We start from the raw sequence: 17,485 nt of genomic DNA, 5'->3' as shown, positions 1-17,485 counted from the left end.
CAAATACATATATATGGATATGCGTATATATATTTCCAACTTCTGTCTCTTTTAAATAAGGCTGACATTTAATCAGAGGAAAACTGCTCAAAGAGAACACCAACATATCCATTACACCCACGGTTCGAGTTAGGTCTAGTGGCTGACGGTATGAGCTCTGACTGAATTCCATACACAATGAGCTGTGTGGCCTCCGGCATGTTACTTAACCTGTGTCTCAATTCCCCATCCTAAACGGTGGGTAATAAAAGTAACATTATTTGGCTCAAGGAGATTAAGTTGACACTCCACGTAAAGCATGTCAGAGTCTGACATGTAATAGTCAAGCACGTGAAGATACAAGTTTGAACCCTGGTAGGGGAACTAAGATCCCACATGCCACAGGCCAACTAAGCCTGCATGCCACAGCTGAGACCCTACGCAGCCAAAAATAAACAATTTTTTAAAAAAGCTTCAAAACTCTCTAGTTAGTGCTTCTGAAGAGTCAAACATGTTACAAGCAATCCCATATGTGACCTCTAAATTTTCTAAGATACTGGTAAAGTTCTTTCCTTTCTAGGCCACAAAGTGATAAAGAATACACACCTCACCTTCAATACACAAATTCACCTCAAGGTGAATTTAACGACTCTCCCCTTCTTCCACAGCACGAACTACTGTCTTAAACCCCGGCAACAGGACATATTAGGTTTGATTCATATAGATAAAATGTTGGCCATTTGATATTTGGAATAAACATTTTAAGAAGTTTAAGAGACTATTAAGATGGCATTTCAAACACATGAATTATAGGATAAAAAAGGTTTAAAGAAATCCCAGTACCGGCACTTCCCTGGTGGCCCAGGGGCTAAGACTCTGCGCTCCCAATGTTGGGGACCCTGGTTCTATCCTTGGGTGAGGGAACAAGATTCCACATGTGACAACTGGAGATCCCATGCACTGCAACTGAAAGGTCCTGCATGCTACAAACAAGATCTGGCACAAATAAATAACAAAGAAAGAAATATTTTTTTGGAAAAAAAGGAAAGAAATCACAGTACCTTAAAGAGGTAAAAGATGCAACTGTGGGGCTTATCTTCTGCCAACTGCATTTCAACCAATATACTAGTCGACAAAACTGACTGCAACCTTTGTTTGGTTGATAGCGTGATAGGTGGAGTAATCTGGATTTGGACAGCTTTGTAAGTAGGCAGAACAGTCTGACCTCAAGTAGCATTTCACAAGGAGCAGAGAATATGTCAATATCCATACAAGCAGAAGCCTCTGTTAAACGCCACCAAACCACACATTAGGTATCAAAAATGAGATGCCTACGTTCAGTCTTTAATGGTCTTTGTCCTCAAATGTCCAATTAAATATTACTAATGAGCTTCAGAAATAGAGCAACCTAGTTGATATACAGGTCACATACCCTAGTTCATCTTCTCTAAAAACAAACTGTCAAAGCATAGTTATCTACGATGAGGTCTATGTAGACCCACCAAGCTATAATTACTTTCTAAGGGTATTGTTTTCAAATGTCTGGGTCGTAAGCTTAGAGAGTGACTTATCCAATCTTTCACTAGAGAATATGTGATGCAAATCATCTCCAACTCTGGGAAAGTTTATTTCCTTTTCCTGCCTATGCATTTATCACGCCCACTAACCTTCTCATTGAGCACCTAAAATCAAGCCCTAACTTGAAAGCGGGGCCCACTGTCATTCTGTACTATGGCAGTTATTTCACTGGGCTTTAGACGACCTCCAGTTAGTGTCTTCTGAGAACGTACCTGCCTCTTTAATCTATATCACCTGTGAAGGATTAGGCTATTTATTCTGGGAGCTAATCATAAACTCAGCCAGTCTCTATTTAATTTCCGGTTCAAAGGGTGAAAAGGAGTATCTGAATCAATGTCATCATTTTCACAGCTTAGGAATATGAGTCCAAAAAGTTAACACAAATTACTTGTGATCACGTACTTAATTGGTGGCAGATGTCAGAACAGAGTCTTTCTGATATATAAAGTGAATCTGGATCAACTTAAGTTTCCTCCAAGTGACTTAAATAAATCAACGGAGAACTTGTGCTCTATTTGGAACATTAGCTATCCCAGAAGCAAGTAAGAACTGCCACTGTCTCCTTCCCAGGTTGCTGATCACACTTTAATTCACAGTTCCTCCACGAGCTACAGGCATGAGTTTTGCAATGGCAGAGCATGCAAAGAAATTCTCAGGCACTCATATCACTGACTACACAGACTTTGCAATAAGAATCATCAACTTTGGGAATGATTTGGCAACCATAAACTGCCTTGTAATATCATCAGCTGAATATCTTACAACGGTATTTATCTCACCATTGCCAAACTCAGAATTTCCTAACCCAATAAATGGATATTCTGCTTCACTTGGCCTCAAACTGAACAAATTTCTCAAGATGCTGTGGGTCTTTAAAGATCTACATTTCTCCCAGTGTTTCTCAACAGGAGCAATATGACATTATGAGAACCATCCTCAGTGTGTTATGTGTGATTATCCAGTACACTCCAGAAGGTTTAGAATCTTTGGTTCTGTCTTCCAAATGCAAGTAACCCATGAGTCACAACCGCTACACATCTACAAATGACCTCTGGGAGGAAGATACTATCCACCAGTATTAGCCTTCAGGCCAACATTAAGTGAAAATTAAATACGAAAAAATATTTACATAAAAATAAAGACTTGACCTCTTTTCCCTGCCACTAAATACTGACTTCCATTCCTCTTTATTTTTAGCCCAGAGATTAGATATAATGCTTTATTCACTAGCTCCTAAAAACCAGCTCTGTGGGAACTATATAATTAGAACACTTGCATGGTTAGGGAAGTGGAGGAGGAGGAGACAAGTTACTTATATGGAATCAGGGCATCTAACTTTGAATTCCAGTTTCTAGCTATTTATCTTTAGGCAAGTTCTTTTCCCTCTTCAGTCCTCAGTTTTATCATCTATTTAAACAAAAGGCATTAGTCTAAATTCTCTCTCTGGTTCACTGCCGTTTTGGGAATCTGTGAAGTAAAACATAATTAACTCTCCTAACTCTTTTCTTTGGACCTCCATGTAGCCGAACATGGGTAACCACTGGTACTCACTACTTCCTCTTTCAGAAGCAAGGAACCCAAATCCCCAGAGAAAACCATAAGACAGGACAGTCACATTCAGCCAGATCCAGCATAGGATTTTACTACAGATTCTGATTCCTAAGTGTATAAAAAGGAGCTGAATTCTTTTACAAGCCATTAATAATAGAAGCACCAAGATAATAACAGCAGCAACAGTCACCCTAACTTATGTTTGTCTAAGCTTACCAATAATCTCAACCCTGGGTGCATGTTATCATCACTCAAATAACTTTTAAAAAATGCCCCAACTCTAAGCCAGGCCAGTATCAAGTGAATCAGAATCTCTGGGGATGGGCTCATTTCTCAAGATTCCCCAAAGGATTCTTATGTACAGTGAAAACCAAGAACCACTAATTCAGACCCTGTAATCCAAGAAATGCAAAGCAAATGAACACAAGTTCACATGTTGGTTGTACAAGCAAACATCTATAAATAAGAATAATATAACAGTACTACTTATGGACATTCTCAATTACATGCAGAGAACTGCGTTTCTAGAGGAAAAGGAGAGCTATGCAATAACCCCTCGTTCCTCAATAAAGATTGGCCTTGGGACTTCACTGGTGGTCCAGTGGTTAAGAATCCATCTTGCAATGCAGAGGATGCGGGTTCGATCTCTGGTCAGGGAACGAAGATCCCACATGCCAAAGGACAAGTAAGCCTGTGCACCACACTGCAATAGTTTGCGACTGTGCCCTACAGCCCGTGCTCTGCACAGCCAACATAAATTAAAAAAAAAAAAAAAAAATATATATATATATATATATATATAACTTCCTGACATGATAAAGCAGTTCAGGAAAGATTACTACCACTTTGCCCATCCCTGCTAAAGTCCTATCACTCAATGTTAGTCAAAGTAATAAGACTGAAATTCCTCAGCCTCACTTGCTGAGTCTCGCTAAAAGACCCCTTGTAAGAACAACAGAACAGTGAGAGGAAACATTTAGGAAAAGATGCTTTCAAAAGCCTGTACCCTAGGCAAAATATATCATCTCTCACTTACTCATCAAAACTTTAAGTCCAGTGATGTAGAAAAAGGTGAAATAATCTTGACTCAAAATATTCTTGCTCTTTCTAGAACAAGATCAGTGAAACCAATAGGACAGGTTCCATAAGAAAAACATTCAGCTTCTCTGACTCACCTCATGTGTAAGGCCAAACCATCCTGGAGGCTCGAGACCCCCAAGTCGGAAAGCGTGTCTGAGCTGACTGAGGCTGGTGACAGAGAGCCTTCCTTCTCCTCCAGCAGGTCAAGCTTGACCAGGCTGCTAATCTCATCCTCTGAGTTGTCTTCAGACACGGAGCCAATTATGAATCGGGAGTGCTGGTTCAGCTCCAGAGGTTTGGCCAAGGAAGAAGGTTCATCCATTGTTCCTTCAAAATGAGTTCTCAGAGCTATGGAGAAGACGAAGCATAAAGAAGAAAAACAGGTTATAATAAAGTAAATAAAGTAATAAAAACAGGATAATAACCTACATCTGAGGAAAGTCACAAGTTAGACCCAATACACCACAGCTGGCACCTGGAAGCAAGGCGGAGTCTGAGATCTAGTATTCTTGGCTATTCTTTTGCAAAGATTTTGCTTTCATTTTTTTCTTAATTCTTTTTTTTTTTAATTTTGGCCTACACTACACAGCATGTGGGATCCTAGTTCCCTGGGCCAGGGATGGAGCCTCCTACGTTGACAGCACAGAGTCCTAACCATGGACCACCAGGGAAGTCCCAAGAATTTTGCTTTCTAAAAGAAAATTTAAATCATAGGAACTACATCTAAAAAAATTAAAATCAGTTCCCTTTTCCTCAAAGAACGTTCTCTCTAAAAACTATAAGCCATTCCCAATGTCTATAAATTTGGTCATGTCCAGGAAATAATAATGACCAATGGAGAAATCTTTGCAAGTAGGTGAAAGCTGCTTGCTGTGATATTGTGATTTCAGCTGTTAGTATTGGGGCTTCCCTGGCGACTCAAAGGGTAAAGAATCCGCCTGCAATGCAGGAGTCCCGGGTCTGATCCTTGGGTTGGGACAATCCCCTGGAGAAGTGAATGTCTACCCACTCCAGTATTCTTACCTGGAGAAATCCATGGACAGAGAAGCCTGGTGGGCTGTAGATCATGAGGTCGCAAAGAGTCGGACACGACTGAGCGACTAACACTGACACTTAATAGAGAGAATGTGGGTAAGGGTGTGTGGACAGCAATGGTCCTTTGAAACTTGGTGTCTAAAGTAAAGTATACAACTATAACCTGGTTCCAAATACTATACTGTGAGAGGCTATGAATTTTATGCAACTGTATATATTTATTAGACATAAGTGAAATAACATATAACAAATTATACATATTTATTATACATAAGTGAAATATATTTATAAATGAACATACATATATAGAGAAAACTAAATGTGTATATATACTACACACTACACACACACACACACATATAGTTTGCTTGAAAGCAAACTCCAAATGAGTATTTCTTAATTTAAAAAAATCTTTACTTGTTCCCATGAGTTTTTTCTTAAAATTGCATCTGTTAAAAATTCACCCCAAAATGTCTGTTTTGGGCTCTAATGTGCTGACTGCTGAAACTGATAGGGAGAAAGTGAATCTACCATCAAATTTAAAACCTATAATTAAAATTAAAGAAGTGCTATCTCAATTAAGTATAAGTTTCCTAGATACAGGGCCTTACCAGTCAAGAGTAGATGTTACCAACTGCTAACAAACTAATTAACAAAGATCAAAACATAGCTCAAAGATGAGAACAATAATAAAAGCCAAAAATAAATGAAATATTTACTCTGTCATTTCAGAAATCCTATTTAAAAAAGTCAAAACTACACACCAGGGAGGCCTGGCGTGCTGCGATTCATGGGGTCGCAAAGAGTCGGACATGACTGAGCGACTGAACTGAACTGAACACACCAAATTGGTATTGAACAGCTTACTGCCTGACCAACAATTCTAACTGAGAGGAATGACTCCCAGTTCTGATACTGAGATGCTCTAAGAAAGCTACAATAATAAATTTATTATTAATAACTTCATATGCTGCAAACCACTTTGATGTATAAAAGGTAACAGTAGTGTTCTTTGACATTAGATAATAAAACATCAAGGTTTTAAACTTTTTGAGGATCATCACTAAATATGTTAAAACCACACATGCACCATTAGCTTTGTGTAAGTTATGAATCAGAGCTTATTCATTGACAAAAACAAAACAGAATCTACAAACGCTGGAGCAGTGGTTCTCCAGTGTGGCTGCTGAGCCACGACAGCAGTCACAGCAACCACATCCCCGGGGCTCCGCCACGGACCGGCCGACCGCGCCTGAGCCTGCGTGTCGGGCACAGTAATCCATCTGGTAACAAGTCCTGAAACTGGAAAACCACTGTGCCAGAAGAATGGAACAATAATAAAAATTTGGCAGGAATGCTAAAAAAATACCTATAGACAATCCTAAAAGTGAGCTGAGGATTACTTAATTTTTCATTTTAAAAACCAGAATCAAATATTAATATAAAAGCATCATGTGACAGGAAAAACTTGACGTCTAAATTCACTATACATGGGACTTCCCTGGCAGTCCAGTAGTGGAAGCTTCTTGCTTCCACTGCAAGAAGCCCAGGTTCAATCCCTGGTCTGGGAACTAAGATCCCTCATGCTGTGCAGTATGGCCAAAATTAAAATAAATAAATTCCCTATACATTTCTCCTTTAGAATATTAGGTTTCTTTTTTTTTTTAATTTAATATCTCCAAATTTTATAAAGAGGCTCATTTCCAGAATGCTTGATTTTCAAAAAAACCAAGTCATTAAAAAGAGAAAAAAAAAGATATAAGGGGAAAAGGGAGAGAAGCAGAGAAGGAGGGAGGGAAAAACTGTAACAGATTTACCTCTCTAAATAACACCAACAGGGACAGCAGCAAAAAGGCTGCTGCTTTCATATTTTTAGAGCAGTGAGTAATCAAGCTTAAAAATACTAGATAAAAAAAAATTTCCAAATTCCATCTCAACTAACACAGAAGATGACAGTTGCCTTCTTCACAAGAGAAATAAGTAAGGCACTCAGGGACAGATTCTAGTTTATAGTCTAAGCAAAATTAGATAACTGAACACACACACACACACACACACACACACACACACACAACATCCTATTGACAAAGGACCAACTCTCTGATTCCAAAGGAGAAGAAAAAGAAAGGACTAAACAAATGAAAGGCTCCATATGGTCAACTTCGAATTGTTCTTTCCAAGCTTTGGACATGAAGACAGCCTTCCCTATAGGTTCCAGAGACTGAAAGCAGCTAAGAGGCAATAGCTTAAAAGCTCGTCCACCAACCAGCAGCTCAATACTTGAGTGGTATTCCTGGGCGACAAGCCTACAAACCACAGAAAAGAGAAGTCGTGTATGGAAAATCACTGAGTAGCTGCCAGACACTCTAGAAGCTACTCCATCGCCCATCCCATTTCCACTGACTCCAGCCAGAAGAGAGGAGAAAAGGTGGTGGATTCCTACCACGGCAGTCTCACGCACTTTCACGCTACCCCCTCTCAATCTGCTTATATTCTTTTGTGGAAGGCAACTTTTAACATAAAAGTCGACAATTCGAACATAAAACATAAAACATGAACATAAAACTTTTATCACACGGTACACATGAGAGAGAATGATTTGTAACTGACCTCTTATAATTCTTGTTGTCTGAGCAGATATCCACTTCCAAAAAGAACTGAAGAGAGAAAGAGAGAGCTATGAAGTGTTGTTTAAGAAATTCAAATTTTATCAATTGCTGTTTTGTTCATCTTAGTACAAAACAAAATACTCAAAGTATCATTTTTCTGGTCAAATATACTATTTATTAACTTGAAGTTCAAAGTTCAGTTGACTGTTTAAATCTGTAAATCAAAAGCATTATACATTCAAAGACTTTATTATTCATGAAAAGCATTAAAGAATAATCCAAGCTTACCATTCCACAAGGTGACTTTTCCAATTGTGTGTCTCAATAGACACATTCTGACCCTATGACTTCCAATATTTCATCAAAAAGGAGGCAGTGGGGACAAGAGAACCACTAGATTCTCAACAATTCACTCAGGCTCTGATCATGTTTCCACAAAGGTTGGGAGCCAAGGAGAGGACAGGTCTCTAATTATTAAGTCCCTAAACTAAGGGATGAGATGGCTGGATGGCATCACCGACTCGATGAACATGAGTTTGAGTAAACTCCGGAAGTTGGTGATGGACAGGGAGGCCTGGCGTGCTGCGATTCATGGGGTCGCAAAGAGTCGGACACGACTGAGCGGCTGAACTGAACTGACTGAGGGCTAAGGGCGCCAAGAATCTCTAGCTATTTCCCAAATACTCAGTTTCCTTCTTTGCCCAACAATTATAATGTATTCGGGGTAGAAATTCTCAATTTTGACTACATGTAATGATCACGTGTGCAGTTTTATTTAAAACGAATAAATGGATCAAGAAGATGGGGAGTATTTATACAATGGATAAAAAAATGAAATTTTGCCATTTGCAACAACACAGATGGATTTGGAGGGTATTAAGTGAAATAAGTCAGGCAGAGAATGGCAGATATTGTATGATACCACTTACATGTGGAATCTAAAAAATACAACAAACTAGGAAGTGAATATAACAACAACAACAAAAAGGCAGATTCACACTTACAGCAAAAAGACTAGTGATTACCAGTAGGGAGAGTGAAGGCAGGGAGGAACTATAAAGGTGTATGGGATTAAGAAGTACAAACACTATGCACAAAATAAGCTACATGGGTATATTGGGTAACACAGGGGCTATAACCAATATTATAGTAACTGTAAGTGAAGTATAACCCCTAAAAACTGTTGGCTCTATATTGTGTACCTATATATAACATTGTCTATAATACTGAACATCAACTATACTTCAATTTAAAAATTATTTAAAAAACAAATCTATATATATAATTCATATATTATATATATAATATATTTATAATATTTATTTATAATATAAATATTTATATTTATTATATTAATAAAATATAATATAAATAATATTTATTTATAATATATTATTTATATATATTATATTGTTATAACAATATATTATAATATAATGTATTGTTGTAATTAGTTATAATATAATATATATTGTTATAATATAACAATAATATAACAATTATATTATATTACTACATATTATTACATAATAATTAATATATAGTTATATACGATATTATATTATTATATTATTATTAATATATAATATAAAGTAATATATTATATATTATATATATTAAATAATATGTATTATATATATATAAAGCCTGCATGCCTTGAATCCTCTGCTCCTGCAACAAGAGAAGTCACTGCAATGAGAAGCCAATGAACATAATATATTATATTATATATATGTATTTACATATCTATATATTATATATATAAATACATATTATATATAAATAAAGCCTGCATGCCCTGAATCCTCTGCTCCTGCAACAAGAGAAGCCACTGCAATGAGAAGCCAATGAATATATTATATTATATATATGTATTTACATATTTATATATATTATATATATATATATATAAATAATACATATTATATATAAATAAAGCCTGCATGCCCTGAATCCTCTGCTCCTGCAACAAGAGAAGCCACTGCAATGAGAAGCCTGTGCATTGCAATTAGATAGTAGCCCCCACTCTCCATCACTAGAGAAAGCCCTTGCACAGCAGTGAAGATCCAGCACAGCCAAAAATCAATTTAAAAAATTATAAAGTAAATAAACCTAGGCTTGAAAATCATTGCTCTAGAGTACAGAAGAAAAAAGAAGAACCTCTTTATACAGACAGAAAAGTCCAGAAGCTCAAAGAGAGGACCCCAAATGACAAGCAACAGGATTGGGGACAGTGCAGGTATGCCAAGTGCTGAGTTAGGGTGTACCCGATTGTGTAATCTGAGCTAGTGTTATTCCCTACAATTATGGCAAAGGAGGCAGTGAAAAGAGGCAGGAAAAAGTACGTAAGTGTGGATGGAATGTAAACAAAGGAGTCAAAACCAAGGGCCAAGATGACACTCTGACCCTACCACATACTGGCAGTGCACCGGAACAAATCACTAAACGTCTCCGAGTCACCTCATCTGTGAAAATAAAAAGAAGTCACATGTACCTCATGGGACTGCTGTGAGGACTGAGAATACAGGAAAGGCTTTTACAAACGATGCACTGGACCACTGTGTTTCAAGTATGAGTTAACCAACAATCAGAATACTAAGACATTAATGTAGTGAGTTACAACCAACATCTTAAAACTCAAGTAAACAGAAAATGTTGGGACTTCCCTGGTGGTCCAGTGGTTAGTAATCCACCTCACAATGTAAGGGATTCGATCCCTGGTCAGGGAACTAAGACCCCACATGCCAAGGAGCAACTAAGCCCATGCACTGCAACTCCACAACTAAGGAGACTAGACGCTGCAACCATAGAATCTGTGCCCCATGGGTCCAGAAGACACAACAAAAGGTCCTGCATGCCACAACTAAGACCCGATGCAGCCAAACAATGTATATTAAAAGATAAAGAAAAATTAAGCATTTTTTTAAAAGAAATGGTTAACAGTGCACCATACTGTAAGGATAAATATTGCTTTGCAAATTTTTGTATCAATTGCATATATTTCATAATGTTAACAACATCTTATTATGGTTGTGTCCAAAAAGTTAAGTCCTTTTCTTTTTTTTTTTTTTGCCACAACCCCTGGTTTGCAAGACCTTGTTTCCCTGGCCAGGGATTGAACCCACGTCCTCAGTGAAAACCCTGAGTCCTAACCACTGGACCTCCAGGGAATTCCCTCAGAAGTTAAATCTTAAAGTCACAATTTGGCAAATAGATGGGGAAACAGTGGCTGACTTTATTTTTTTGGGCTCCAAAATCATTGCAGATGGTGATTGCAGCCATGAAATTAAAAGATGCCTATTCCTTGGAAGGAAAAGTTATGACCAACCCAGACAGCATATTAAAAAGCAGAGACATCGCTTTACCAACAAAGTCCGTCTAGTCAAGGCTATGGTTTTTCCAGTGGTCATGTATGGATCTGAGAGTTGGACTAGAAAGAAAGCTGAATGCTGAAGAATTGATGCTTTTGAACTGTGGTGTTGGAGAAGACTCTTGAGAGTCCCTTGGACTGCAAGGAAATCCAACCAGTCCATCCTAAATGAGATCAGACCTGGGTGTTCATTGGAAGGACTGATGTTGAAGCTGAAACTCCAATACTTTGGCCACCTGATGCAAAGAGCTGACTCACTGGAAAAGACCCTGATGCTGGGAGGGATTGAGGGCAGGAGGAGAAGGGGATGAAGAGGATGAGATGGCTGGATGGCATCACCAACTTGATGGACATGGGTTTGGGTGGACTTTGGGAGTTGGTGATGGACAGGGAGGCCTGGCATGCTGCGGTTCATGGGGTCGCAAAGAGTTGGACACGACTGAGTGACTGAACTGAACTGAAAGTCACAATTAATCTTCAAACTGCCCCCTCCACTTTATCCTCTCTAGCAAACACAGTGGATTAAGTATCTAAACCAATGGCTCTTAAAGTTTCCTAAGTCAATATACTACAAGAAATCTGATAAAAGCTATGAACCCTTTTCTGACAAAAATTCATGCTCACCCAAATTTTGCTTGCATACAAGTTTGGGAACCCTAAAGCCTTGCCATGAAACAGGCTTAGACTTTTTTCTCTAAGTGGTCAAAGAATGGAGTTGCACCCTCAAGGAGTCTCATACAGCTGCTGTCTTATCACCTCTAAAAGAAGGCCTTTCCCCAAATAGAGCTGTAGAACATTCTACTAAGCCAAATAAACACTTCATTATATCAAATGTCAGCAAGGTCAAATTTTCTTTTATTTAAAAATACATATAGTTGACCCTTGAACAACAGCAAGGGTTAGGGGCGGCCAACCCTCCACACAGTCAAAAAGTCAGGTATCACTTGGAGGGGGCCTTCTGTATATGCAGTTTCCATATATGCAGTTCCTTCAAATCCAAGATTCAGCATCCACAGATGTGACCAACCTTGGTACCCACAATAATTACAGTATTACCCTTGTCTTTCAAAGATCACCTGTCGATATTCTTGAACTTTTATTTGGGGACCTGAAAATATTTGCAGAAGGTTCCCAAACTGTACCCAATGTCACTGAAAAAAATGAGGTAAAGCTAACTATAGCTAATGCACTTATTTATTTAGACATTTCTCTAAATAAAACAGAAGAGACTTCGCCAAACTTACAAAAAATGTTCTTGAACTCAAATGACACTGTATTTTCCCAGCAATTCTAATATAGAGGCAGCAATTAGTTTTCACAGTGACTGATAAAAGTATCCAAGCTAACACAGCATATCCTTGCCCTTTTAAGCCATAGTAGCTTCACTGCAGATGGTGACTGCAGCCATGAAATTAAAAGACGCTTACACCTTGGAAGGAAAGTTATGACCAACCTGGATAGCATATTAAAAAGCAGAGACATTACTTTGCCAACAAAGGTCCATATGGTCAAGGCTATGGTTTTTCCAGTAGTCATGTATGGATATGAGAGTTGGACTGTGAAGAAAGCTGAGCGCCAAAAAATTGATGCTTTGAAACTGTGGTGTTGGAGAAGACTCTTGAGAGTCCCTTGGACTGCAAGGAGATCCAACCAGTCCATCCTGAAGGAGACCAGTCCTGGGTGTTCATTGGAAGGACTGATGCTGAAGCTGAAACTCCAGTACTTTGGCCACCTCATGCGAAGAGTTGATTCATTGGAAAAGACCCTGATGCTGGGATGGATTGGGGGAGGAGGAGAAGGGGACAACAGAGGATCAGATGACTGGATGGCATCACCGACTCGATGGGCATGGGTTTGAGTAAACTCTGGGAGGTGGTGATGGACAGGGAGGCCTGGTGTGCTGCGATTCATGGGGTTGCAAAAAGTCGGACACGACTGAGTGACTGAACTGAACTGAACTTCACTGAAATTTTAATCAAAAATAATTACTGAATTTTCCTGGTCATTTTTGTCATTCTATTGATGAACTCTTCACTCCAGTATTCCTGCCTGGAAAATCCCAAGGACAGAGGAGCCTGATGGGCTGCAGTCCATGGGTCGCAAAGAGTCAGACATGATTTAGCACATAGAAGGATTTTGGCATTAATTCAATATTCATGAAGGTTCTTTTTTAATTAACTAATTTACTGATTTGGCTGCATCAGATCTTAGTTGCAGCACTTGGGATTTTCGCTGCAGTGCACAGATCCTTCAGTCGTGGTGCACAGGCTTCAGCAGCTGCAGCTCATGGACTCCTGAGTGCAGGCTCAGTATGTAGTGCTCAGGCTTAGCTGCTCTGCAGCATATGGGGTCTTAGCTCCCCAACCGGGGGTCGAACTTGTGTCCTCTGCATTGCAAGGCAGATTCTTAACCGCTGGACCACCACGGAAGTCACTATATGATTTTTTTTTAAGCCATATTTTATTTTCCTGCAAATTTTGAATTTTAAAATGACAAGCACTGTGTTCCGACTAGTGAGATAAATGACAAAATATTCAAAGATAAATAAGATTTGGTCCCTGGCTAAGTGGCTGTGGGCACCTAAATAAACAATTACAGTAGTATAATAGTTGCTAGGTGAGGAAACACAAACCTGGAGGTGATAATGATGAGGGCAGGGATCAAAGAAGACTTCCTGGAGTGGGAAGGCACAAGCAAGGATTAACTAAGAAGAAAATCAAGGATGGAGACAAAGGAACGAATTCCATGTAGAAGAAACCACTGAATAAAGACCTGGGTAGAATATGATTTATGAGAAATACTACACCTGAATGCCCCTTCCAGGCGGTGTTTGTGGTGAAGAACCCACCTGCCAATGCAGGAGACACAAGAGACACGGGTTCAACCCCTGAGTAGGGCAGATGCCCTAGAGTAGGAAACGGCAACTAACGCAGTATTCTTGCCTGGAGAATCCCAAGGACAGAGGAGCCTGATGGGCTACAATCCAGGGGGTCACACAGAGTCGGACACGACTGAAATGACTTAGCATGCAGCACATCTGAATGGCTGCAAGAATTTGAGGCCACTTCCTTTAAGAGCCAGCTGGAGACTTTGGGGTTGTTGTTTGTTTGTTTGGTCAGGGGCGGGGGTGTTTATTTTGTTTTGTTTGTTTTTGGTAAACAGCAACATATCTCTTTAGGATATAATAGAGAAAATAATACGGTGTACTTATCTGTCCTAGTCTTCATTTCTCAGTCTAGGGATTTAGAATATTTATCAAGGAGGAAGCTGGTGCAAATTTCTGCACCTTTCAAGAAATCTTTAAAGAAGACTTGTCAAACTTCTGGAGGAGGATGGTAAGTTGAATGCATATCCACTTTTGCTCCTGCCTGAAAATCCCATTAAAACAAAAGGAAAGAAAAAGTTTTAAAAGCATAAACCAAAGAAAGTCACCCCTTCCTTCCTCCCTCAAAAAAAGTCAGGGGAGACAACAGCAAGATAATTTTTTTGAAAGAGAGATGGAAGAGTGATAAATGACTACACAGACCCAAGAAAACGAAATTACATGCCATTGTAGTAAACACAGAATCAGTATAATTTACATCATAGAATCTCTAAAATGGTCAGGAGGTGGAAGTGAAAAATGGAACTATAAAGTGGATGAAATTCTATTTCGGAAGCTTCAGATCCTTAGATTTTCTCCCCAACTATAAACCCAGGTGCCTGCTGCTCCACCATCCTGATGAGACTGAAGATTTATTCTCTAGAGAGTAAAATGGAGGGTGTCTAGGCTGAGGGAGGCCGGCAACAGTCAAAGGGAGGATACAACACTGGAAATGGAGAGATCAAGCAAACACAGCGAGTAAGGCTTCCCAGTCTTCTCTCCCCAGCTTCCACCCTCCAAGAGGGAAACTGAAGGGTCACTGTATGCAGAATCTAACCAGATGAATGAAAGAAAAAGAAAAAAAAGCCTCAAGTAGAACAACAGCAAAGAACATTAGAGATCCCAAATTAAAATGCCCAGTCAGATCACCCTACAGTGAAATAAACAGTCAATGAACCTCATTCACATTTTCATAATCTTGGATTAGTTTTTCAATCCCCTCTCTTAAAGTTTAGCAGTCAATTAAGGATTACTAGATGTCTGAGAAAAATATGAAAGAATTCTTTTTTTAAATAATGACTACCTGTAGAAAACAATGCAGCTTGAAGAGATTATGCAATACAAAAAAAATTTTAATTAGGGGAGGGGAGGCAGGAAGGCAACCTAACTTCTGTGGTATTTTTTCTACAAACTCATAACCCTAGAATAATCACGAGAAAACATCAGGCAAATTTGAATTAAAGGACAAAATACTTGAACAGTTCTCTTCAGAACTGTCAAGATCATTAAAAAAAGAAAAAGAAAAGAAAGACTAAGAAACTATCATAAATCAAGGGAGACTATAGAGACATCATGACTAAATGCAATGCAGTTACTTGGATTAGATCCTAGAACAATAAACTGGAGAAATCTAAATGAAGTCTACAGTTTAATATTACTGAACCAATGTTAACTTCTTAAATTTGACAAAAGTACTGCAATTATATAAGATATTATCACTGAAGGAAGCTTGGTGGAGGGTATTCAGGAATCTTATGTATGCTATTTGCAACTTTCCTGTAAGTCTAAAAATCACTTCAAAATTCAAAACAAAAGTAAAAAATTTAATTTTAAAGGACTATCATTATCCTGAGAGAACTAAGATATTACATGAAACACATAGGATATTTTTTTTTCTGTTTATTTTTATTAGTTGGAGGCTAATTACTTTGCAATATTGTAGTGGTTTTTGCCATACATTGACATGAATCAGCCATGGATTTACATGTGTTCCCCATCCCAATTCCCCCTCCCACCTCCCTCTCCACCCGATCCCTCTGGGTCTTCCCAGTGCACCAGCCCCGGGCACTTGTCTCATGCATCCAACCTGGGCTGGTAATCTGTTTCACCCTTGATAATATACATGTTTCGATGCTGTTGTCTCTAAACATCCCACCCTCGCCTTCTCCCACAGAATCCAAAAGTCTGTTCTGTACATCTGTGTCTCTTTTTCTGTTTTGCATATAGGGTTATGGTTACCATCTTTCTAAATTCCATAGATATTACTTACATGAAACACATACGATATTTTTAAAGGAAACATTTAAAGAACAAGAAAGAGTTCTTGTAAGTTAAAAATACAACTGCAGCAATGAAAACTCAGTACAAAAGTTAGAAGATAAAGAAATATCTTTCATAAATCAGAATAAAAAGAAAAAAGAATGAACAATAAGAGAAAAAAGATAAGTACTAGAGAATCTATTCAGAAGGTCCAAAATATGAAGAAGAAAGTATGAAAGTGTTAGTCGCTTAGCAGTGTCCAACACTTTGCGACCCCATGGACTTATGTAGCCCACCAGGCTCCCCTGTCCACGGGATTTCCCAGGTAAGAATACTGGAGTCAGTTGCCATTCCCTTTTCTAGGGATCTCCCCTACCCAGGGATCAAACTCAAGTCTCCTACATTGCAGGCAGATTCTTTACCGTCTGAGCCACCAGGGAAGCCCATATGAAGAACTGGCACTCTCAAAAGTAAGAACAGAACAAAATAGAGGGAAGGCTAAAACTGATGTAATAAGTCAATAAACTTCCTAAAACTGAAAGGCATAATGATCAGGTTAAGAAGGTCCATCAAAGGTCTACTACAATAAACAAAATCAAACAGGCACCAAGCAACATCACTAAAATTTTTTACAAATGAAGACAAAGAGAAGATTCCACAATCCAGAGAGAAAAAAAAGGTCACATACAAAGGAGCAAGAATCAGAATGCCCTTCAGACCAAACAGTAAAAATAATGGAAGCCTGAATGTAGTGAAACAATGCTTTCAAAATTCTGAAGGAAAATTATCTCAAACCTAAAATTCTATGGCCAACCAACTGTAAGGATAAAGATACTTTTAGGCAGCAAAATCTCAAAATAATTACTTCCTAAAATTAAACAATTAGAAAATATATTTCATTTTACAAACAGCAATACAATAATTGATACAGCCCAGAATCATAAATGTATGTTAAAATCACTGGAAAAGAGATTATTCTAAAACAGGATATTCCCATGGTGTTAAAAAAGAAAATCACCTTACAGAAGAGGATTCTGGGAAGACAGAAGAGTAGCAATTACAAGGAATCTGTGTCCCCAGTTAGACAATAATTGCACTGTCAGAATTTGACTAGTGTAACTATACTGGAACTTGGGAATCTATTGAAAGCTTGCAAGTTCC

General features: G+C 38.5%; 1 protein-coding gene across 7 annotated transcripts in view; it reads right to left on the bottom strand.

The window, feature by feature from the left end:
* The window catches only part of ACACA (acetyl-CoA carboxylase alpha), a 271,850-nt gene that overhangs the window by 197,894 nt on the left and 56,471 nt on the right, over positions 1-17,485 (bottom strand). For all 7 annotated transcript variants that reach the window (XM_065911051.1, XM_065911053.1, XM_065911050.1 and 4 more), the window contains 2 exons: positions 7,834-7,880; positions 4,284-4,536 (listed from right to left, as the gene is read on the bottom strand). In XM_065911051.1, coding sequence (XP_065767123.1) covers positions 4,284-4,536; positions 7,834-7,880 — 300 coding nt within the window. The remainder of the gene's footprint in view (positions 1-4,283; positions 4,537-7,833; positions 7,881-17,485) is intronic.

The sequence above is a fragment of the Muntiacus reevesi genome, chromosome 18, assembly GCF_963930625.1.
Source record: "Muntiacus reevesi chromosome 18, mMunRee1.1, whole genome shotgun sequence".
Lineage (NCBI taxonomy): Eukaryota > Metazoa > Chordata > Mammalia > Artiodactyla > Cervidae > Muntiacus > Muntiacus reevesi.
This window is presented reverse-complemented; position numbering and strand designations above follow the sequence as displayed.